The sequence below is a fragment of the Hippichthys cyanospilos genome, chromosome 14 (assembly GCF_059441005.1).
Source record: "Hippichthys cyanospilos isolate Australia breed blue-spotted pipefish chromosome 14, RoL_Hcya_1.0, whole genome shotgun sequence".
Taxonomy (NCBI): domain Eukaryota; kingdom Metazoa; phylum Chordata; class Actinopteri; order Syngnathiformes; family Syngnathidae; genus Hippichthys; species Hippichthys cyanospilos.
The window spans coordinates 17,083,877-17,107,361 of NC_142382.1; the positions used below are offsets into that span (position 1 = coordinate 17,083,877).

Below are 23,485 nucleotides of genomic sequence, written 5' to 3' on the forward strand. Positions count from 1 at the left end.
CGGTGCTTTATGACGCTTCGTTTGCCTATTTCTACATTTAATTAGTTTGAACTACCATGCTATATTCCGAATATTGATTGTACATTGCGGTGCCTTAAAAATAGGTTATATATTTGTTTTCCTGTTGCCTGTAACGCAAAGAGAAAGTAGGCAATTGATTTACTACTGGTGCTTTGGAAGCAGACATTATGAATGATTTTGTGCCACTCCATTTTTCGATTTCTTGTGATATTTCCTGAATAAAAAAGTTTAAATAGGATATAACACAAAGAGGTGCAGAGAACGTTGACACACTAAAGATCGCTATAATGTGCAAAGTCATGTCACTTTGTAACTTAGTCAAAGTGAAACTTTTGAAACTCCCCTTTCTTATCTTGACTGAAACATCCTGTCGGGCAGAGATTCCCTTCTTTGGAGCACGGGAGGACGGAATGTGATGAACAGCTGAGTGTTCTTGGGAATTTCCTGTTGGCCCACACGCCCCAAAGCTTCCTGGTTGACGCGGCCTCATTCGGGACTCAAAATTCCCCGAGCTTCTTGTCGATGCGTGGCAAGTTCCTCGTTACCCGCCAGCACCCTGCCTCCCTTTTATGACATAGCTTATGTAATAAGGAAGCATAGAAATGTACCCGTTGTTATTCAGGTTAACCAAACCATCGACAGACTATCACTCCCCTGTAATTGCTGCCTTGACGGTTACAATTGTTTTACTGTACAAAATTGAATGTCAAATGGACTATTTAGGTTAACATGCATTGCCTTTATTCTTTTGCGACTGAAACACAAAGAGTTTCTATTGTTAAATATGAGTGTTTAATTTAAATGAAGTGTCGCTGTCAAACATTTACAACCTGTCCTAATGTACATAGTCACAGCTTTCATAGAAAATACATCTTTGTATACACAGCATTTACAATATCATACAAGAGAGCTGCTTGTGTGGATGGATGCGTTTGTGAATGTTTGGCAGCCGTAAAAAGCCAGCCGCGTGCTCATGTGGCACCTTCCCACACTGCTGCTGGCTGATAGGGCTACCAGTCCATTTGATTAAGGTCCTACAGCTGCCTGTTAGCTTCTCTCGCTCTCTTTGCTGCCCACTGTTTGAATGGCGAGACCTCCGTGGCGGCTTGGGATGCGCCGCGAGGCGAGCGCTAGACATTTCTTAACTTCATCCTCGCTCACTTCATTTCCTCCTGCTAGTGGCCGTTCAACTGGATGTCATCATATCCCACCTGAAAAACACAAACGCGTTCAGGCAACTCGTGAAGCTAACTGCCTTTTACCGCGGCGCGGCGCCGAGCGCACGCTTACATCCTCGTCCGAGTCTTCGTCCTCCTCGTCCTCGCTCTCGTCCGATTCGCTGTCGGGCAGCTCCCTCAAGTCGGGACGGGTCAACGCTAACAGTTCCTTTTTGATGTCGTCGTTGCTGCGACCGTACGTGAGGTGGAAGGGGGTGTGGCCTCCATATGTCAGGAGATTGGGGTCGGCTCCCTTTTTCAGCAACAGTTTGACCAAGGACAGATTCTGCTGGTCGACCGCTAGGTGCAGCCCGCTGCGGCCGTTGCGCTGCTCCTAGGAGAAACAGCAGAGAATATAGATACTGTAGATGCACTTTCAATTTGTATCCGTACACGAGTTGAAGAGCAAGTTTGGAGTGCACCAAAAAAAAAAAAAAAGGCATGTTGTATACCTTTGCGTCAACATCAGCTCCCAGATCCACAAGATTCTCCACCAGTGAGAGAAAACCGTAGACGGAGGCCAAGTGAAGGCAGTTCTGACCTGTTGAAGACATCAGAGGAGCGGCTTAACATCCGACACCACGGCACACGGACGCTCGCTTTGGCAGAGCGACAAGTCAAGCGGAGGCTCTTGTGTCCAAATTACGCAAGTAGAAGCCGCCTGATGCTTGTTTATGAAAATATGTGCAAACATGGGAGCGATATCAAATCAACTGAGATATAGCCCACTAGATGTTTAAGACTTAACAGATCCTTCACATAGACCACAGGTGTCAAACTCAATCATTTTATGTGGCGCGCGAAATACTGATTTGACTTCCATGTTTCTAGCTAAAATAATAGTCTGCAACTTAACTTTTGTTCCCAATTTTCTCTTCTGAACAATTTTTACCGGCCTCTGATCTCAAAATTAGGTTCGTGACAAACACGCTTAAAATGTATTCAACAGTATTTTCATCTTATTTTGTCAGTTCTATAGATTATTCCATCTATTTTTATTTTATAATTAATAATTTTGGCGGCAGATTTATTTTGCCTTTAATCACAGGTTTCAAACTCAAGCCCCAGAAGCCAGATGTGGCTCACCACCTCAGGGCCCGCAAAATACTCCAGTTTCTAGCTACAATACCAAATTTGCAAGTTGTCTTCAACTTGAAATGGATCACACAAACCGATCTCAAAACTAAGTAAGTGTGTGAGGAATACGCTTGAAATTTATTTGACTTCACAGTCATTCCGGCCCTGTGACAGAAACTATTACTACAATGTGGCCCGTCATAACAACGGGTTTGACTATTCATGGCCAACATACCTTGACCTACAAATTTATTTTGTTCTCATAATGCAAATTATGGCTTACAACAACAGTCTGGGCATTTGCATATCAAGGGACCACTCTGTAGCTTATGAAGGCAACCTTGTCAAACGGGCAGGTTAAAAACCATGGTTCTAGTAAACACAAACAAATAAATCAAAATTAAATGCATACATAAAAAATCCTTACATAAAAAAAATCTAAAACTACAATTAAGCGGTTTTGATAAAGATAAACAAATAGACCTCCCCTCAGACGTAATTAAAACTAATTGAATTTACTATTCACCTAACCACAAAAAATGCCATTTTGCTAAAAGCTGACCTTGATAGTTGCATGCCGCCATCATCATTTGGAGATGCTCCGGATGACAAAACTGCGTGAGGACGCTGAAGCACAGCAGGTTGCCGTGGCGACAGGCTATATGGACGGGCATGTCGCCGTTGTCGTCCACCAGCGTGGGATCGCAGCCGTCGGCCAGGAGGCGCTGGCACACGTCTGACTGGTTTGTTATGACTGCTAAATGAAGAGGTGTCTGAAGTGGGACACAGAGAGAGAGAGATTCCCATCTATTAGATAGCTTTGTGGAGGAAGGCTTCATGAACGAGCTGAAGCTCATGTCGCGCACCTGTCGCTGGTCATTTTGGACATTGAGGAAGTCTGTGTTCTTGGAGAGCTCGATCATGGTTTTGATGTAGTCCTTGGCCTCGTGGATGATAGCCAAGTGGAGGAGCCTGGGACAGACAAAGACCAACAGCTATAATATGCATGTAACACTTCCATGTAATGAAAGATAAGAAATGAAATAAGGAAAAGCTTATCATAGTTAAAAGATGTTGAAATCGGCCTTAGATTTATCAAAATATATATAGGTTTGTTTTTTTTTTATTTTACATTAATAAGAACTATTCGGGGTGGGTATACTGGGGCACTTTAAACTCCATTGCCAGACAGTAAACGTCACTCTCATTAAAACATCATAGACGCCATAGATAAAATTTTTCGGAAGGGCAACGCAGTACAGTCAATTAACCCAACAAGATTCCTTTCAAGTGTTTCCAATGATGACTACGAGAACAATAGCTCTTGAGTAACCACAAGCGCAAATTTAATGACTTGCATCTGAGGTTTCTTTCAGAATGTAGAAAGGTTAATGTCGGTTTCCTTTTGTAACTGCTCACTAGACTAAAACGTGTCTTTTTGCATATTTGTCTAGTATTTCATGGCTCAACGCTTATCTAAAACACTGTCATGAAAGATCAGATATTATTACATTCCAACTGAACCAAAAAGTATTTTAGTTTTGTTTGGGGTGCCATGAGTTTTCCATTTTATATTTTCTGCATTCATTCCACGTGTTTTTTTGGAGTTTGATCACGTGATTTTCAAACTGATCCATGATCGCTTGTTACTTAAGCTCTAGGCAACAGAGATGTCATTTTTAGCGGACAGCAATTGGCAAAATGGCAGCAGATTTTCATTTATACGATTTATTTATTTACATTATTGTAATCATTAGTACATTTAAATTATTCTGTTACCCTTCATCACCTCGTTTTTACCAGTTCTTCATTTGCATTTTTGTGATTTTTCTGGTAGTCTATACATGCGTGTTAGGTCCTGTTTGTGTACATTGTTGTAAAACACAGTTTTAAAAATGAAAAATAGGATTCAGAATGCCGCTTTCAGGCAAGAAGGAACGCATAGTTGTTTTTGTAAAGAAATGTTAGGGATTAGACGTCCCCTTTAAACGTGACGTAACGTGACCGTGTTCTCGGTGCCGAGTTTACAAAACAGTTACATGAGAATTAGCCCTTCTTTCCGCACACTCAAAGTGGTGTGCGTGTCGTAAATGTTTTTCCAAGCACTACGGGTACTTTTTGAGCACTTGTGGGCCACTTCTCGTTTTGACGGAAGGGAGCGCGCGGCCGGTTGGGACGTTCGGCGGCGCGCACAGGGACTTTCCCAAATCCGACTGGCGGCCATAGTAGAATTCCTGCTGATAATAGCCTTTTGTTTACGTGCAATCCCACGATTTCAGGGCGAAGCCAAACTTGGCCATTTCGAAATCAAAAGTCCTCCGGTGCGGTGCACAAGCAACATCACGTTCCGTTAAGAAAGAAGAGGCTAAAAAATTGCGCTCCGGCTGAATTGTGACGTGCATTTTAAGGGCAAGGGGGAAGAAAAGGCTCCCCGCTGCTCGGGTCTCCAACGAGCCCGCAGAAGGGCCCGCAGAAGAGCCCGCTGGGCCGACTGGGCAAGCGACGCTCGTCCCGCCAGCGTCGTCGGTGTGTGCTTTAGCTTACGTGTCTCCGTCCTCGGTGACTTGCGTTTTCCATTCTTGTATCTCGGCGGATGCGTTAGCTGCAAGTTGCTTGTTTTGCGACGGCTGGCACTCCAGCTGCAGGCGCCATATCTCTTCAGCTACAGCCTGGTAGTCCTCCTCCTTCAGAGAGTCCACGCCGCTATCCAGACGCTCGTCCGTCGAAGGCTTCCCTTCTTTGGACTCCCGGTTGTAATCCATTTGGTTGCTTACGGCGGTCCTGTGGAGGGCCATGGTCGCGCCTGCTCGGGCTTAGTCGGGATGTGAGCTGGCTTGATACGAGTCCGCCGCTGAGCGTTTCCTTTGAGTTTGATGGACTGCTGGGGCGGAGCTAAAACCGCTAGGTGGGGGATTTCCAGCAAACTGTCACTTAAAATAACGCCCGCTTAGCATTGCTGGCGACCACTGGGGATTTCTAGTGAGTCTCGTGCGCGCTGTGCAACTCGTGACACATTTGCATATCCTATTTGGAATTCCAGACGTCAATTTCAATTTTAAAATTTGTTCACTGAAGAGAAACTGTGTTTTCCAGGGGGTGTCGAAAGTACTTTAAAATTAGACCTTCGGAATTCCTGGAGAAATTGTATGTGAAACCGGGAAGGCAGAGAAAAAAAAAAACGTGGAATTATGTAGAATCCGTTTGAATGATTGATTCAATTGATGATTGTTGAACGATATTAGGCAAGGAATTAAGTGACCTGGAATGAGATAAAGTTGGAATGATCAATATATGTGAAGAAGTAGATATTTTGAATTTGGGCCTGATGAAAACGTTGTGCAAGTGAATAATAAGTGAGACGGTTTGAATCATCAGTGTCAAACTCAAGAAGCGGGGGCCAGATCCGGCCCGCCACATCATTTCATGTGGCCCGAAATATGCTAATTAAGACTTCAAGGTTCTGGCTAAAATGCCAAATTTTCAAGTTGTCTTCAACTTTTTACATTTTTTTTGGTTCTCAATCTCCCTTTTTAACAGGTTTTAATGGCCTCTGATTTCAAATGTATTTGACTTCACAGTCAACTCCCGACAGAAATGATAACTACAATGTGGTCCATGATAAAAATGAGGTTGACTTGTGATCTACAAGCAAGAATTATTCTCAAGGTGAATTGAACAAGCTGAATGATTTATATCTCAAATGTTAACTGCAGGAGTATAGGGTTAAGGTTAGACCTTTATGTATGTGTGTGTATATATATATATATATATATATATATATATATATATATATATATATATATATATATATCAGGTTGTAGGTTGTATTTGGCATTGGGAAGGAATGATCGACACCTGGTGTGGGAACGTATGTGTGATTAGATGAAAAAATAACTGTGATTTGTGTGATTGGGATGGGAAAAAAATTGACGAATGAAAAGAATGCCCTCTGTTAATCCAGCCTTCATCAACGTAATCTTGTTTTTGAGGCTTTACACGATCAGGTGCTTGGCGTCAATCAGCAAGCTTAGAATATTAAAAATAATAATATGTCATATGGTTATCTAAATTAAAAATATTAGCTGTCCAGTCAACCCCTGTATGCAGGGAGGTTGGATTGGCTCAGCTCACAAAACTCACAAATCAGAGATGTACTTGAGATGTACCGAAAAAAAGCGAAGATCCCTACAAACAATCCCCCAAAACGTTGGTAAACAGTCAATGCATGGAAAAGTTATATAGTTGTTTTAAACTTGCATAAATATAAACCATGATTTTTCTGATCCGACGTACTGGGGAATAGATTTTCATCTATGCGGCCAACAAACAAAAACGAGTTTGACACACCTGGTAAAGTTTAAGAACATGCAGAATGCTATCAAACCTCTGCAAAATATATAAGTATAATTTCAGAAGTACCTCTAATAAACTATTACATAATTCACCAAGTTCTTTAGCAGGTTACACAACAGGTTCTCCTGTGCTGTGCAGCTCAACCACCTTTGAGTTACATTATATCTTTTAAAAACAAGCATGTGTTGTGGAAGTGGGAAACTCCAGACATACTTGACCCAGTAAGTGATACCAGTTTGACGAAAGACACTTTTTAGTATCAAGCCATGTCTTCATTAGCATATTTGTATTTTGGCAGCAGAATATTCACAAATAGGGCTGTTTTTCAAAAGGACATAAATAGGACTTGGGGCGTGTATCACAAGCTATAGAACACCTGAAGAGAGTACACTGCTGAACCCATTCAGCTTTGACGACAAAGTGAAAAACAGGACCTCTGTTTGAACCTTTGCACTGCGGCATGAATAAAGGGATGGAATGTAGTCAGCTGAATAAGTTTCACTGTCACCTTTAGACAAAGCTCAGCTTTATTTGTAAAACATTCATTATATTTATACATTAATGACCATTTCGCCTTTGTATGTTTCTGATTGACACAAAACACATTTTGTATAGGGAAAAATGAGTCAATTGTCCAGGCATTCCCTCAATGATACTTGATGGTTTTACGTTCTTTATCTCTGCTTTAGAGAGTACACCCGTCAGCAAACAACTCAGACTGTTGAAGATTTTAGGGTATTTTAGGAAAGTTTATTTTCAACTTAAATGACACAAATGTTTAAAAAGAGATTGTGATTTACGTATTCATGTGCCATCAGTATCAATATTACTACCTCGACTAGTTACATAAATACTTCAATTGAAAAAATATATTCGGACTAAATTCATTTACCAGATGCGTGCGATGTGTTCATGTGCATTAGAAATATTGATTTAAAAAATGTGAATCGAATTTCCCCAATCCAAATCAAAAATTGAATACAAATGTGACGGGGTCCGGGAGTCTACCCTATCTTATTTTGGAAGCGAGAGGGTGTGAAGACAGGGTTAGACGGAAGCAATTGATTAGCTGTGGCCACCACTGAAGGGGAAATTTGATTTTTTATGCTTTTGATGAAACATTTTCGGCCAGACATGTAAAAAAAAAAAAAAAATAGGCACGTGCATGCACTTTGTGTTGGTGGGAATCCCGGGAACTTCTGGATATGAGCTGACACGCAACACAAAGAGACTGACTCATCATGAAGCAGCCGATACATGAATAAGGGACAAAGTGTTCAATGAGTCACAAAATTGTGACTTGAATGACTGTGCTGAAGTCAAACCTTCACCCGACCCACAACCTGTTTTTTCTCTCCTCACGAAAGAAAAAAACACATCTCCACATGAGGCGCAAGAGAAACTGAGGCAGGAGAGAAATTTTTCTTTTGAGCCACTAGGTGGAAGCAGATAACAGTTTACAGAGATTTGTCCTCCAGTTTTTAATTGAGCGTCGAAGATTCATTGCGGTTTTATAGAGACATTGCGCTAATGTTAAATACCAACGCAAACACACCCATGCAGCTTGACAGCTTGAATGCAGCTTGCATATGTTGCACATGCTCTGGCTCTTTTATTGAAAAATAATGAAGTCTACTTTTTACTGTTTTATTAATGTAATGTAAGCCATTGTATGATGTTCTTGGGTGTCATGAAAAGCACCCTTTTAAATCCCATCAAGCTATTATTAAGACGATTATTTTAATCATCATCATCATTATCTATTGTTATGTATATTTGAAATTAAATGCGAGCCTTTGGGTACTGTCTGCAGGAAGCCACCAATCCTTACCAAAATTCGCACGGACATCTAATGCCAACATGGATTTCAAATTTTGCGGGCGGACAGACCTACCCATCAATAAATATTGTGATAACAGGAAAGAAAGATTTTTGACAACGTAAATGTTTATTGTTTTGAACATGTGAATAATGCCTTATAAAGTAGCCGATCAGCTTTTAAGACATGTTTTACTGTCGATCAAAAAACAAAAACAGTTTGTTACATGTTCATGTGCGAACGTTCTCGGAAATATAACACGGTCAAGGCTATATTCAAAATCAGGCCACAGTATGTAGATATTTTACCATTTTACGGACCGTCTTATCCAAGTCTCATTCACTGCTCAATCCTGTTGTTTTAGAAATGGTCTCCTTTTAGATTTAAGATGATTTAAATGAGTAATATTTTAACGATATGTAGTTACTGAGTTCACTCGTTTTCATGTTGTTTTAGGCTTGCCATAGCTATTGGCTACAACTCATTCACCTACACCTGCCTGAAGAGACCTCGAGTTTTCGGCATAGTCAACAGCACAATGAGACGTCTGCTCCAGACGGAGATGCACATTATGAGAATAAAGTCTTTTATCCCATGGAAAGATAGAGATAAGTTAGAAGACTTTGTGAGAGTGTTCAAATGTATACATGATGAACAAGAATGTAGTTATTTTAATTTCAGGCACTTCAATAGATTACTCAACATTCATCGCAGTTAATAATGAATCAAATGTCAAATGTTTTAATTTAATGTGAGAAAAACAATAGATTTGAAGAGAGGGACTGAATACCCAGTATTTTTCATCATGTACAAGTTCAAAATAGGTGAAGTTCCATTAGACGTGATGTGCTCCGATTGGACAGAGTCAGTTCACAGTTGAGAAAGACAGCTCAACTGTAAAATACTACACTACACAGATCAATTGCCATTTTCACCAGTCTGGACAATTATTCAGCTGGTTGCACATATGGATATACACACATGGGACACTTTATTTCGTCAACCTGAACATTTTAGGGGCTCTCATTTTACAAGTGAGCTCCGTTCATAAAGTGACAATGCTGAAAATGGAATTTGTAAACAAGTCAGAATATGCCATAGTTTATCCATTCATCTTTGCTATTTCACAATGATGGTGACAAGCCAGTTTCCATCCATCCATCCATCCATCCATCCATCCATCCATCCATCATTTTCTTAACCGCTTGTCCTCACTCGGGTCGCGGGAGTGCCAGAGCCTACCTCAGCTGTCTTTGTCAGCAGGCGCGGTACACGCTAAACTGGTTGCCTCTTTTCTATGTAACACTCCAGAACACCTGACCCAATTATCAAGATCACGATCAGGCTTCCGCATTCCTTGTCAACGAGCTGATCATTTCAATCACGTGTGTTGCTGGAGGATTTCAAAGAAAACAGGCTGGGTAGGGGCTCTTCAGACTTGCGCACTCAGGCACTCCTACAGTAGAGTCAGATATCTGGAAAAGAAGTGAAGCTGCTTATACGAGTCCCGAATGAAAAGTTTTAAGCATTGTCTGTCACAGGGATGTCAAACTCATTTTTGTCGTGGGCCATTTTGCAGCTACAACTTCCCCCTCATTGGGCTGTTGCGATGGGGAAACCAAGTCAGTTTTAAATCGTCTTGTAGTATTATTACTGTGCACAACAAATTGATGGCTTAGTAGTTTTGAAATCAAAAGTAAAGCATAACAGTTTGATTTATTGTTGACGATACTATAACAAACCAAATCCCAAAATATTGCAAAAACTCAACTTTGCTTTTCAAGTTAAAATTTTGGAACTGGGTTTAGCATGGAAATTGACATGATCTGTTTTCGCGGGCCACAAAAAACTTTGACAATTGTGGTCTATGCAGTAGAACAGATAGACAATGCTTAAAATGACGATGCTTCGTAAACACTCTATAGGTTGACAAAAAAGTTCTTCCACAGGGTTACAGGGATACAGCGCTTGCCCAACCCTTGATGCGGACTACGTTGAATAATAAATGCTCAAAAATCTTTGATCATGTTTATTTTTCTCATGCTTAAAACTTTTTATACAGCTCTTGTAAGATAGCTGTATAACGAGCCTCAGCTTGACTATATGGTTATGGTTAGCTCATGAGTTGAGATGTGGCCAGAAACAGTGGAAAATGTTACCACAAGATAACAGGCAGGAAGCAGTGACCAGTGTAGAGATTAGAATGTAAATAGAGCGTTAAGGCAGTTGACTTACATGGACTATTTAAGAAGGTCTATGGAGTAGTTGGTGTCAACTGAGGAGGTGACTTTAGGACAGTACAGGAAGGTGGAAAAGGAGGGTCTTTAAACATAGAATTTAATGTGCTCAGAAATACTCAAAAAAACAGATGTGGAAACTTGACTCAGATATAGTGGAGAAATCAAACCAGACTAAAAGACTAGACAAGAAACTAGGACTGAGAGCTTTTGACTTGACTTCATGTTCTGATGTGTAACTGAGAAATGAGAGCTTAAATACAATTAGACCAACAGCAACTGCTTGTCAACTGAGACAACAAAAGGCAGAGGTGGGCAATCGTCATTCGTCAGAGCCCCGCCATCATTCCGTCATCGACGGTCCATCATTTTTCAAGCCGTACGGAATTGTAATCGTCGGTCCGTCACTCTGTCTGTGTATTTTTGTTCAACATTATGCCACCTAGAGGGCGACATTTACCAGTTTTTTTTTTTCGGCCCGTCATTTGTCAGGTGCTGGTCTGCTTCTGTCTGCCCTCATACTGATTCTTTTTTTTCCTGTTTTAGTACAATGTCTTTGGCTCTCCAGTTACACTGCAGTGGAAACACAACACCAGTAACATAAATGTAACACGAAAACAAAGCTAGCTAATGGATTTAATCCTAGGCTATAATACAGTACACCATCATATTTAATTCAGGGGACAAGAGTGCAATTTGGAATCATGACCACTGGCTGACATTATCATGCTTTACATGACTCTCAAATGGTGGATGTCAGTTCTCATTTATAACTGCCTGCCCTACAATGATAGAAGATGGTTTTATTAACATTTGTCTAAATTTCAAGTGTCACATACACTACAAGTGAAACAAAGTATTGCCGAGATTGAATTTACTAAAAAACGTCTTTAATTAGGGAATTAAAAAACTTCTATCTTGCATTTCCTGGCTGAGAGACAACCAGAGAAAGAATGAAAATTTGGTCTGCATTCATTGGTTACTCGAAACACATTTTAGAATGCCCTCATCTGCAAGAAACCTGAAAACCGGACTGAGACAGGGAGCAACTATGAATAAATCTCTGGTAAAGTCAGCTTTGTTATAGCTGTGAATGACAAGTAGTTTATTGAACCAACTGAACATATACCTCCACTGCTCTGTAGTATTTTAAAGTGACCATTTTCACATTGACAGCAGGCTGATTGCAATTTGTATGATAAAGATGCAGCAATAAAGCAGATAAACATCCAAGTAAGTTGAATTATATTTCAGTTAGGGCTGCACAATTAATCAAATTTTAATCACGATCACGATATTGGCTGCCACGATGTTAACATGATCCTCTGTGATATTAACATTTAAAAAACTGGTTAATACATGTCAAATCAAACAAATTGACATCCTACCACCACAGGGGGCAAACGCGAGGTTAAGACTTCATTAAGCTTAAGAAATAGCGAGCGAGCAAATCGCAAATGACGCCAAACAACATCCACACTGACACTAACACCGACAATGACCCGACAAGAACTGAAAGGAAACAGGAAAGTAAATACTGTACACTCAAAAATGACAAGGCAAACAAGGAACACCTGGGCATGACGTAATAGTGGCTGGGAGCTGACTGGCAGACACCAAGGAAGGAGGTTAATGAGGACGTGAACGTTATCACACCTATGAGACATTGACACGAGGGGAACAAAAACAAGAACTTAAACGCACAATCAAAACGCCACTACTCGAAAAGACAATAAAAAAAAGGCCAAAACAGAAAAGAAAACCCCAATACCAACCAGCAGACAGCAAATATTAACAGAAAATAACAACAACATAGTAAGGCCAAAAACTCTCCGAAACGGATGTGTCCACACCAGCACTTGATGGTTGAAAAACAAATCAAAATTCAGAGGTAAAATTACTCTAAATTTTTGTTCTCTGGGTGTCTTTTATTTGATTTTCTTTTTGAATCCACAAATATCCATGATTTCATCAATACAATTGCAGAATTTGCGTATTTCCTCTTTAAATACATGAGCAAGACAGGAAGTGCAACAGTGAGTAGTCAGCCTCACTTTAGATTTGCACAATCAATCAAACAAGGAGGTAATGCTGGTCTTAAAGGAGATGGAGGAAGATTTGGTGGTGGGAGAAGAAAGAGATTAAAACAGGAACCAGCAATAACCAGATGTGTCAAGTTGCCACACTTGAGATAGTTGCATTATGTATATTACAAGAATGATGACACCTAAAAATTTCTATGTTGTTCTACAAAGTCTGCGCTCATGTTAAGGGAAGCAAGAGAGGTGATTTTCTGATCCAAAACATGTGTTGAAAAAAAAAAAATCAATAATCTGGGTTTCTTCACACCTTTACACAGTCATTCGTATTCCATACATCCCAGACAGCCATCAACAGGCCAACAGCTCCGAAACACCAAGCCTGTTCTCACGCTGATCCCTCTTGATTGATTTCCAGAACAACCCCACCTTCACTAACGCACTAGCCGAAATGGAGTTCGGGGCCTGGGTAGAAGGTACAAATGTGCCCTGGGTGTAATGCGTTTGTGTGTGTGTGTAAGAGGGGTGGGGGGCAGGATGGATGAATGTCCTTTCGATCTCTTATCAGCCAGAACAGCTCCTGCTCGGGGGAGGATGGGTGCGATCATTGCCCAAACACACATACACACACATACACAAAACCCTTTTGCTCCCCAGGGAGACATCAGGCCGTGTTATCCAACACACACACAGAGGGAAATCCATACCCAAGCTATTCCCACCATCAATAAAGAAAGTTCAATGGGACTGAGACCTTAATTAGTAGTCTTACATAGATATGATCAGCATCTGCAAGTCCCATGGGTGTTGTTTCTAATTTCCAAAAGGCAAGACACAGGCAGGGCCCATAGGGATAGAGACTAAGATTGGAATTGTGTTTTTTCACCAACTGGGTGAGCAAGCACAAGAAAATCATGACAAAAGTAATTGTTTGATTAATTAATAAAAAATTATGATCATTATGATCAAAAAGGGTGTCACGGCTATGTTGTTGCCCCAAAAGCAGAAAGTCGGGAGAAGCAAGGCTGCAATTCAAGCTGTACTAAACAAAAATACCAGCAAAGGCATCGGAGAAAACAAATAAACAAACAAACAAAACAATGTCGTAAAAGACTAATGCAAAGTGACAACAAAGCGCCAGGAAAGAAAGCCCTTACCACTAAGACTATTGTGACAGCAACAACGATCTGAAAAAGACCAATAGAAGCCAGGAAACTAAATACAAGCCAAATGATGACACAACATGGAACACATGGACAAGAAGAGAGTAGCTGAGGGAGCACATTGGAAGACAAAAGAGACCCCTGGGTTGACAAGCACAGGTGGAAACCAAAAGACCTGATGTGCAAGACTGGTCAAAAGAAAACAACGCAAATTATTACTGTACCCGCCCCACCTCCATAACAAGGTACAGATCCCAGACGGCGTCTGAAAAAAAAATTGGACCAAAACAGGCAGGCATTTGGGGGGCCCTAAAGTGGGCACATAAGGCCTTTCTAATTTTACATGAGCAGGATGACAGGACCCATACCCAATGTGGTAGCGGCTGCAGAGTGCAAAGCTGGAACAGGGATGAGTGGTCACTGCATGACGTGCACAATTAGGAAAATGATGCATGCACTGAACAGACAGGCACGGAACAGGGATGGGTGGCTGCCACAGTGTATGTGCTGGCAGGACAGGAATGGGAGGCAGCCACAGGTGTTTAAGCTGCCGGAAATGGGCAGGATGATGGTCATAGGCTATGTTCCACTGGAACAGGAATTGGAGGCCACCGAAGAGCGTGCGCTGCCAGTAAAAGGAAAGGGTGCTAGCTACAGGATGTGTGCTGCCAGAACACGTCTGAAACAGGGACATATGGCTAGACAACATACATGCATTTTTATGTAGCTACCTTGTTTTTGCTTATGAGCACTGCCAAAACAGAAACAGGAGGCAGCCGCAGGAGCTGAATTTCCATGACATGAACATGAGGTCGCCACAGAATGTGTACCATTATAACAATAACGGGAGCCAGCCGCAGGATGTGCGCCTCCAGAAAAATGATGAATGGCAGCTGCAGGACATGCACTGAACAGGAACGGGTGGGTGCCACAGGATGTGTGCTGGTGGGACAGGTATGGGAGGCAGCCATAAGCTATGCTTCACTGGAACAGGAATGGAAGGCCACTGAAGGGCGTGCACTGCCAGAAAAAGGAAAGGGTGGTAGCTACAGGATGTGCGCTTCCAGAACACGTCTGGAACAGGGACGTATGGCCACAAAACAGACAGGACAGGAAAATAATGCAGCCACAGAACGTGCGTCCTCAGGACAAGAACAGTAAGCAGACGCAGGACATATAAAGCCGACAAAGGAGTGAGCAGCTGCTGCAGGATGTTCACTGCCTGAACAGGGACTGGTGGCAGCCACAGGACGTGCACTGCTCTGTCATAGGAGGCAGCAGTAGGACATGCACTGTCAAGATAAACGAGAGGGATCTGCAGGACATGCACTGTCGGGACAAACGAGAATCACCTGCAGGACATGCATCATCAGGTCAGAAACAAGAGGCAGGCGCAGGACATACACACCAGGACAGGGATGGGATGCAGCCACAGGACATGCACCACCGGAACAGGAATGGGTGGCAGCTGTGCCACCAAAACAGAAATGGATGGGGCACATATTGCCAGAATTTGGTAAGAATTTAAGATTCAAGGTGCACTTTATTAATGAGAATGGGAAAGGGTTTATGCTTCTGGTCTTGCGGGTCTCTTTTTGGTCACATCGCTCTATCACAGAAGTGCTTGGTTGTGAACCCAAAGGAGGGATGCCTCCCTAGAAAAGCAAGGCAGATCCAAGGCATACTGAATATAAACTACAAAAACACTTGCAAGGGAAGGATACTGTCGGAAACATTTTCTACATCACCAAAGTCCTTAAAAGACTAATAAAAAGTAACAACACTAGAAAACACATCAATATGAGTGATGCTACAGCGTATGAAAGACTAAAAGAAAGCAGGAAACTAACAAGACACGAGTGGCTGAGAGAGCCAATTGTAAGAAATAAGATTGTCCAGCACAGGTAGAAGGAAATGACTCAACAAGCAAGGTGGGGTTTTTTTTGTTTGTTTGGAATCCAAACAAACAAAAAACCTTGCTTGTTGAGTCCTCAAGAGCCAGTGAACAACGCTGCCTTTTTGCCCTCATCGCTGTATCATGCAGGTTTTCAATGTTTCTTTCTCAAATACATCTGATTCAAATTAATAGGATCATTTTCAAGCTCCTGCACAGCTTGCTGATAATGAGGTAATCATGTGAATGGTGTATTTCAGAGAAAAACGACCAAAACATGCTTGGTATTCAACCTTTTTTCAATGTGATTTTTTTTTTTCCAGCCAAGTACTGTAACTCTTAACCAGTGCGAGGCATTTTTGGTTTAACAATTTACAAATATGCTGATTCATGTTCCAATTATTTAGCTCTTAATTTGAAAATTGTATTAATTTGAAATTGTACCAGACACAGTGCCTTAAATAACAATGAAAACGGCAACACCTTTGAAAACTTGTGGAATGAACAAAAGAAGAGAGGATCCAGAGCACTGGCTGCATGGATGTCAACCTCCTCTTCTTGAAGGCTGCTAGGATTTATGATTTAGATAGCTTCCCCCTCCAACACAACTGATTGAAATGGCGAGATCATCAACAAGCTCTGCAGGAACCAAATAAAATTCTTGATCAATTGAATCTGGTGTCTTGGTCAGGGGAACATTTAAAACATGCAGGATAGGGAGCTAGTGCAAAAAAGAACGGATGAAGATTCCTCTTTTTTTCCATCTTGTGAAACATTGGAGTATTAGCTACTTGGCTGAAGGGAGCAGCACACAATATAAACATTAGATGTGCTGTTGTTTTAAGTGCAGCGCACAGATTGCTGTAAAAAAATTTGTAAAGTGCAATTTGCATTCATCGGAAAAAAAACACTGAATGTTTTTTCTGTTTTATCATTTAGAAAAAATATAAACTAAAGAACTGGATATGGAACAATATATGGACTATTTCTAGACAAAGAAATACCACGGAATGGTAGATGAACTAAAAAAAGACCACCTTTTGCAAAAACTTGCAAAGTGCCAAGAATTGGTGCAATCATACATGGTTTATGTATTTCACTTAAACCAAATGAAAAAAAAAACCTTTCCATTGTTTATCGGTAGGAGGATAATAGGCTGCCAAATTACCGATAGGCTACATCCTCGACAAGGAAAACGACTGCTTATATTTCTTTTTCTATAAAGAAAAAAAAAGGGGGGGGGCAAGCATCGTGCTCCAATCGCACCCGACCCTCCCCTTCACCTCCTCCCGTGTCCCCCGCATCCAAGCCCTACTTGAAAGTGGCTTCAGACCACGCACTTTCCCGCCTGGTGGTGCCTTGAGCATCATCACCACCACCAACATCATCATCGTCGTCAGCATGCCTCGAGGATTCTTGGTGAAGAGGACCCGGCGATGTTCGGCGTCGTATCGAGCGCGAAAAAGCAACAAACCTGCCACATGTGAAGATGACAAAACCCCCCGCGCAGTGGCTGTAAGCGAGCTCCAGCCACAGGAGAACCACGTGCGGGGCGTCCAGAGCCCCGACGTCGCGCCCCCGCCGGCGCCCCGCGAGGACTCCGCGGGTGTGACGGAGGTGTGGAACCTTCACGTGGAGTCCGCTCTAGAGGCGGAAGCGGACCGAAGCGCGCAGTTGCCGGATTCCGAAGTGGACACTGCGACTCCCGTGGGGGACTTTTCGTGCTTCCTCCCACCCCCGCCTCCACCAATAGAAGCCCAGTGCGCCGGACTTTTTGAGCCGCGTGATGAGGGCGAAAAGGCGGCGTTGTTTACCGAGACGAGCTTGGCCTCAACCCCTGAGGCCGAGCTGCCGTTTTTGGCGAGCTTAAAGCCACCGCCGATGAGAGTGGCAGTCGCCAACACACACTTTTCTCCCTTCGGCCCCACTCCGAAATACGACACGGACATGGCGCGCCTCTTCCCGCCGCTAATCAACCACCATCACCAGACAGCTGTGAGAAAACGCACCTTCCCGGAGTCGACTCGACCCCACAGACCCAAAGCCAAAGTGAACCGAAAGCTTACGTTCGAGGACGAAGTCACCACCTCTCCGGTTTTAGGGCTGCGCATCAAAAAGGAGAGCCCGGAAGCAGCGAGGCGGCAACACCGCGACAAGTCGTCCGCAAATCAGCCGCTGGGGGAGTTCATCTGCCAGCTTTGTAAGGAGCAGTACGCCGACCCGCTATCTCTCGCCCAGCACAAGTGCTCCCGCATTGTACGCGTGGAGTACCGCTGTCCCGAATGCGACAAAGTTTTCAGCTGTCCCGCCAACCTCGCTTCGCACCGCCGCTGGCACAAGCCGCGTCCGGCGGGGACCAACCCGGCCAGAGGCCCGGCTCCCGCGGCCAAAAAACTCGACGCGGACGGCAAGGAGAACGACTTGCTGTGTGTCAATCAGCACCAGGCGACGCGGGACAGTTCCGCGGGGACAGTTCCCGACTCCTCCTCGCCTCTTTACCCTCACGACAGCCCCCAGCCGGGCCTGCTTATGTTCCACGGCAACTCTTACGAACCTCTCGCCTTCGTCCAGGACGACGACGACGACGAGGAAGACGCGGCGCTGTACGACTGTCGCTACTGCGGCAAGAAGTTTCGCCGGCAGGCTTACCTGAAGAAGCACATGGCGGCGCACGAGATGGAAGCCGGGCCGTCGCCGCCGCCGACTTCGAGCCGCCAGGCCGTGTTCGCGTGTCACCTGTGCGGCGCGCGTTTCCCCTCGGCTGATATCCGAGATAAGCACCACGTGTGGCACGCCGTGAGGGACGAGCTGCTGGTGGGAGGCGGCGGACATTGTTACGGAGTGAGCAGGGGTTGCGAGCAGCAGCTGCTCGCGTGCAAACACTGTCCGGCCACCTTCCTCAGCTCTCCGGGTCTCGCGAGGCACATGAACAAGTCTCATCCCGGGGACAATATGCATGTTATCATGCACATGGCCGTCACACACTGAGACGCCCGACTTTCTGCTTCCATACAGCCATGACCGGACTTCACATTTAAGTCCACTCATCGGGCCCGTGACTGACTCTATTACAAACCTAATGACATAGCAAAATGACAAAAATAAATAAAATAAAATAAAATTATAACTACGAGGCTAAATATTTGTACGGGGGTTTCCCCATTCACACTCGTAGGCCTAGAAATATAAAACAGAGGAATGAAAAACATCATATATTTGAAACTGGGTGAATTATTTTGCCCCAATCTGGCAGCGAAAAGTGGTTCACCGAAATAGCAGAAAGAATTACGACCTATAGCGAAGCCCACAATCACATTCAGAAACACTTTAGTTGTCGAATAAACACTGATAATAACCGAACTGATGGTAAATATAAAAAGATGGATACAGCTGTATTTTGAAATGATCTAAGCGTGCGTAATGTTTTGTCCTGCGACCGTTATTATTTCAAAACCGTAAAAAAACGCTTCCGTCGGTATGATGAGTGGCGAACTATCCGCGGTGCTGAAACCTTCGAAAAGCATTCACTGCGAACATAAACTTGAATTCATGTCGAAATTCAAAGGAAAATAAAATCAATGTGTTAACCATCCATTACGATAAATAAAATAGAAACCTCACTGTAAAGAACAAAAACAAATCACAAACAACTTGTATTTTGAGGTAAAACGGCAATTTAAGTGCAAACAACTTTAGAAAAGAAATTAGCAATTTTCTGCAACAATGTTAGCATAGCAAAGAAAGTGGTTTGCTTCAAAACAATTTGCTGAGTATGCGCTCATTTTTAAGTTGTACAAATTAGTTATGCAAACTCCGATTGTTTTATTGGTAATTGGTCGAGCCAATCTTCAGCATGATTCAATTAAAGATATTTTGTAATTACCCAACTTGTTTTATTTATTTTTTTAGATTTTTTGGGGGGACGGGAGTTGTTGAAATCTGTTATTTGAAGATGCTTCCAAGTCACTGAATTTGTTTTGGCACATTGTTTGGTTATGCACTTGCTCTGTTAAATTGGCCACATCAGACAACAGATATCCTACTGAGGTTTTACTTGTTTTGCGTCATTCACACAATATTTAATGACAGTCCACAAAGTTTTCAAAATGCACACAGTACAAACCCTAGGGTGAAAATAACCACTTACTTGCCATAATATAAAAGGCATATTTTATATTCAATGTGCCAATTGACTGAGGCATCAAATATTTTTATACGGAAATGAAAAATAAACACCGTTAGTCCTATAGTAAAAAGTCTTTAAGGGTTATAAACTACCGTTGAAAAATCTGCTGAAAGCATTTTTGGATGCCCAATATCTACGTGGTTTAATGCAACGCTTATATTTTAATATGCTTAATGTGTCAATAAATATCCAAGCTGAATGTGGATTCTGTGTCGTTTTTAAGCAATGTACCACACAACAGTGACTGATTATGAACAGTTTATTCTCAACAAATCCATGCTGTTTTTGTGCGTGTGTTTACTGTAGATGTTACACAAGCTTACACTTTGACCTAAAATTTTGTGAAGCATTTGTGAAGAGCTGTTTACTTGATCAACACATGCATTTATTGTACTGGTCTGGCATCATGCAGTAGCCTATGTGAATTGCCTTTTACATACAGTACACAGGCAGTGTTCCAACATGAAAAATAAGCAGCAAACTTCTCAAGTTGTGACCATTTTGTCAAAGTTAACCTCTCACATACGTATCCAAGGTCATATTCCAAAGTCACACACAAAGATGCACATTTAAAGTGAAATGTTTCTGTAACAGCAAGAGCGTAATGCTCAATGTAGACATGTCAGGATTAGTTCAGACAAGTTTATGTCGACATAAGTTTTGAATAACCAAAATGTGCACTAAAGGATTATTTTTGTTAAAAAAAAGTTCTTTCTTTCTTGTAAGAACAAACTCAATCAAGTCAGCAGCCACAAAAGATGCAGATCTTCAGCACAGCAGATTTAAAAAAAAAAAGGGAAAAAGTTCATACTACATTTGATTTTAGTGCAGTTTGGCCCTAATGTCACAGACATAATGAAATTGACAGCTTTCTATAAAGATGGGGGGGAGGGGGGGGGATTAAAAGTATTGTGGTTTGTGTCATGTGATGGGAGCCACCGGTTATGAGAAATGTAAGGTTGTAAGGTTTGAAGAATCTAAGCGGATAGTAAACGAGTGCTGAAGCATGTGAACAACTTTAACAGAAAAGCAATGACAAAAACAAAACAAAAATCAAGAATTATTTTTTCCTAACCACAGAATATTTTTTTCGTGTAACAAGTTGTATATACATTTGTTCTGAAATGAATTATTCAATGCTTGAGCAAACAACAACAAACAGCAGCAAAAAGCAGTGAAACACTTATTTAACCGCATGAAAACAAAAAGTAAATACCAACAAGGTACTTGATCGTGCAATGCAAATCAAAAGAAATTGTATCCGTAATTGAAGTGATTTTAGGAAGCACAACCAGGGCTATTTCCTGGAAAGATTCACTGGAAAGATTTTCAATTTATTTTAAGGCACTTCTAGTTTGTGTTTAGCGAGGTTAGCCAGTGATCCACAGCAGTGATACTCAAGCACTTTAATCCATACTATACAACAGCAATAATAATTAAAATTGTAGAGCCGTATTGTACTTTCATTGCCATTTATATTCCATTCCTAACGGAAGTGTTTTCTACTTAGAAAAGAAGGAGCCTTGAAATATGAAATATTGTAGTATGAATCTGCATTTGGTTTTCGCAGCTATTGCCAAGTAACAGCATATCACTCACGCTTCCCGCACTATAAATATTAAAATATCTAATGTACGCATTTATAGTGAGTGGTGCAAAGAAAATAATAAAGCAGTGGTTCTGTTTTCTTGAACGATGAGGGTGACTAAAGCCTTTCCAGGATCAAGGAATAAAAAAATAGACTACCACATAACTGAATGGAAGAAAAAGAAAAACTTAACAAACATCAGTGCTTGTCCATATTTTACAGCAAAAATCAAACCAACAACTCATATGTTCAACTTACACAATTATTTGGTTTTCGGAGCGAGCGAGACCTCTAATGATGGCAAACCGTTTTCATTTCTATTTACATTTTTTGAGGTCACGTTAGAAACCTCTTTAACTTTAGAGATGCAACGCTGCATGGTAAAACAAAAATAGAATTATATCATGCAACTTTCCACTAAAATAATACAACTATACAGTATTTCTCATGATATCATTCAAGAACGAAGATCTCATGAACAATAAGTCTCCTAAAAGCTGAGAGGAACAGGTGAGTATGTGTGTATGAATATATATATATATAAATATATATATATATATATATATATATATATATATATATATATATATATAGTTACAGTATAGTATATTCCATTAAATATAGTAGCACAGAGCATATGACTGCGACATTTTTGACAATTTTGACACAACAATATCGTATTATTTGTTTCATTTGAAGTCCTGTATCAATGGGGTTCAGGTCCAGAGCAGACGGGATACGATATGCGTGTGCCATGTCAAGTCTTATTGGCCGATCCGGAGGAACGTCGAAGCTTCATGGACATGCGCGTCTTGCTAGTTCGAGGAGACATGGGGGAGGCCGAGTCGCTCCCGGCCTCCCCAAGTGCCGGACTTTCTGACCGAAGAATCTCGAGGCAGGAGCCTGTGGGGGAGGGGGAGGAGGACGCAGGGCGATATGGTGAGGGTGTGGGAGGAGAGGCGAGGCGATGGGTGACGGGGGAGATGAAGATGGAGGAGGGTGAAGATGATGACGGGATTGAAAAAAGTTACCCTTCGTGCCATGTATACACACACACACGCACACAAACACAGGCCAAAAGCCAGCTAACGATATTTCTTTTCAGGACTAATTCTATGAAATACAAATGTTATTTTGAAACTGACAAACACACAATGAAGCACTAGTTGAAGAGCCCACACTTGAAAATGACCTTGTATGTGTGTATGTTTGAGACTCGCGTTTGAAAATGTTATTCTATCTGTTACTCATTTGTTTTTGAAACCATTCTTTTCTGCATAAAAATACAGTGTAAAATGCAATACCTGAGTTTACTATTAAACTGTCGCTGGTCTGATTTTTTGTCAATTTCTTTCACTGCGATTTGTAAACACAGTATGTGGATTCGAAACAACCAAACAACTTTTAGATAGCGAGTTTTTCAATGTGTTCATCAAATTTAGAGAATGAAAAAAAGAGAAAGCAAGAAAAAGAATCACGATAGAACGCCAAATCTGAAAGCAATTGGCACTGCTTGAGGATTGACTCAAGTACCGTAAATATAAATATTTATAATAGCATTGAAATGTATATACTTTATTTACATGTTTGTATGTACATCTCCAGTATTGTAGGTAATTTGCATGTTTTTTTTTTTTTTTTTTAAATTGTCGTGGTTTCGGATTGGGACTAACTATCAGCAGATACTTAAAAACTAGAGACTCAGACTTGGACGCCGTGCTGAAAAAGTGCAATCAGGACAGCCTTACTTATAATGCAGCGGTACTTCTACTTACAAAATAAATATATTCCGAAAGTAATTTCGTCACGTGAATCTTTCATAAGTAGAGCCACAGACGTTCCAAGCCCCCCCAAATTCTCCTAAACCCTTAATAATAATACAAATATGCTC

General features: G+C 41.7%; 3 protein-coding genes across 6 annotated transcripts in view; 1 reads left to right on the forward strand and 2 right to left on the reverse strand.

The window, feature by feature from the left end:
* Positions 1-739: 739 nt before the first annotated feature.
* On the reverse strand, positions 740-5,271 carry nfkbiab (nuclear factor of kappa light polypeptide gene enhancer in B-cells inhibitor, alpha b). Its single transcript, XM_088433736.1, has 6 exons — positions 4,860-5,271; positions 3,182-3,287; positions 2,878-3,088; positions 1,691-1,779; positions 1,312-1,572; positions 740-1,232 (listed from the first exon to the last, which is right to left on the reverse strand). Exons 1-6 carry the CDS (start codon positions 5,108-5,110, stop codon positions 1,197-1,199), a joined length of 954 nt encoding a protein of 317 aa, XP_088289862.1. The 5' UTR covers positions 5,111-5,271; the 3' UTR covers positions 740-1,196.
* Positions 5,272-17,182: 11,911 nt separating this feature from the next.
* insm2 (insulinoma-associated 2) lies at positions 17,183-20,232 on the forward strand. The gene has a single exon (XM_088432856.1). It carries the CDS (start codon positions 17,222-17,224, stop codon positions 18,806-18,808), a length of 1,587 nt encoding a protein of 528 aa, XP_088288982.1. The 5' UTR covers positions 17,183-17,221; the 3' UTR covers positions 18,809-20,232.
* A 15-nt stretch (positions 20,233-20,247) lies between these two features.
* The window catches only part of ralgapa1 (Ral GTPase activating protein catalytic subunit alpha 1), an 80,803-nt gene continuing 77,565 nt past the window's right edge, over positions 20,248-23,485 (reverse strand). For all 4 annotated transcript variants that reach the window (XM_088432855.1, XM_088432854.1, XM_088432852.1 and 1 more), the window contains one exon: positions 20,248-22,497. In XM_088432855.1, the coding sequence (XP_088288981.1) occupies positions 22,352-22,497 (146 nt within the window). In that variant the 3' untranslated portion in view covers positions 20,248-22,351. The remainder of the gene's footprint in view (positions 22,498-23,485) is intronic.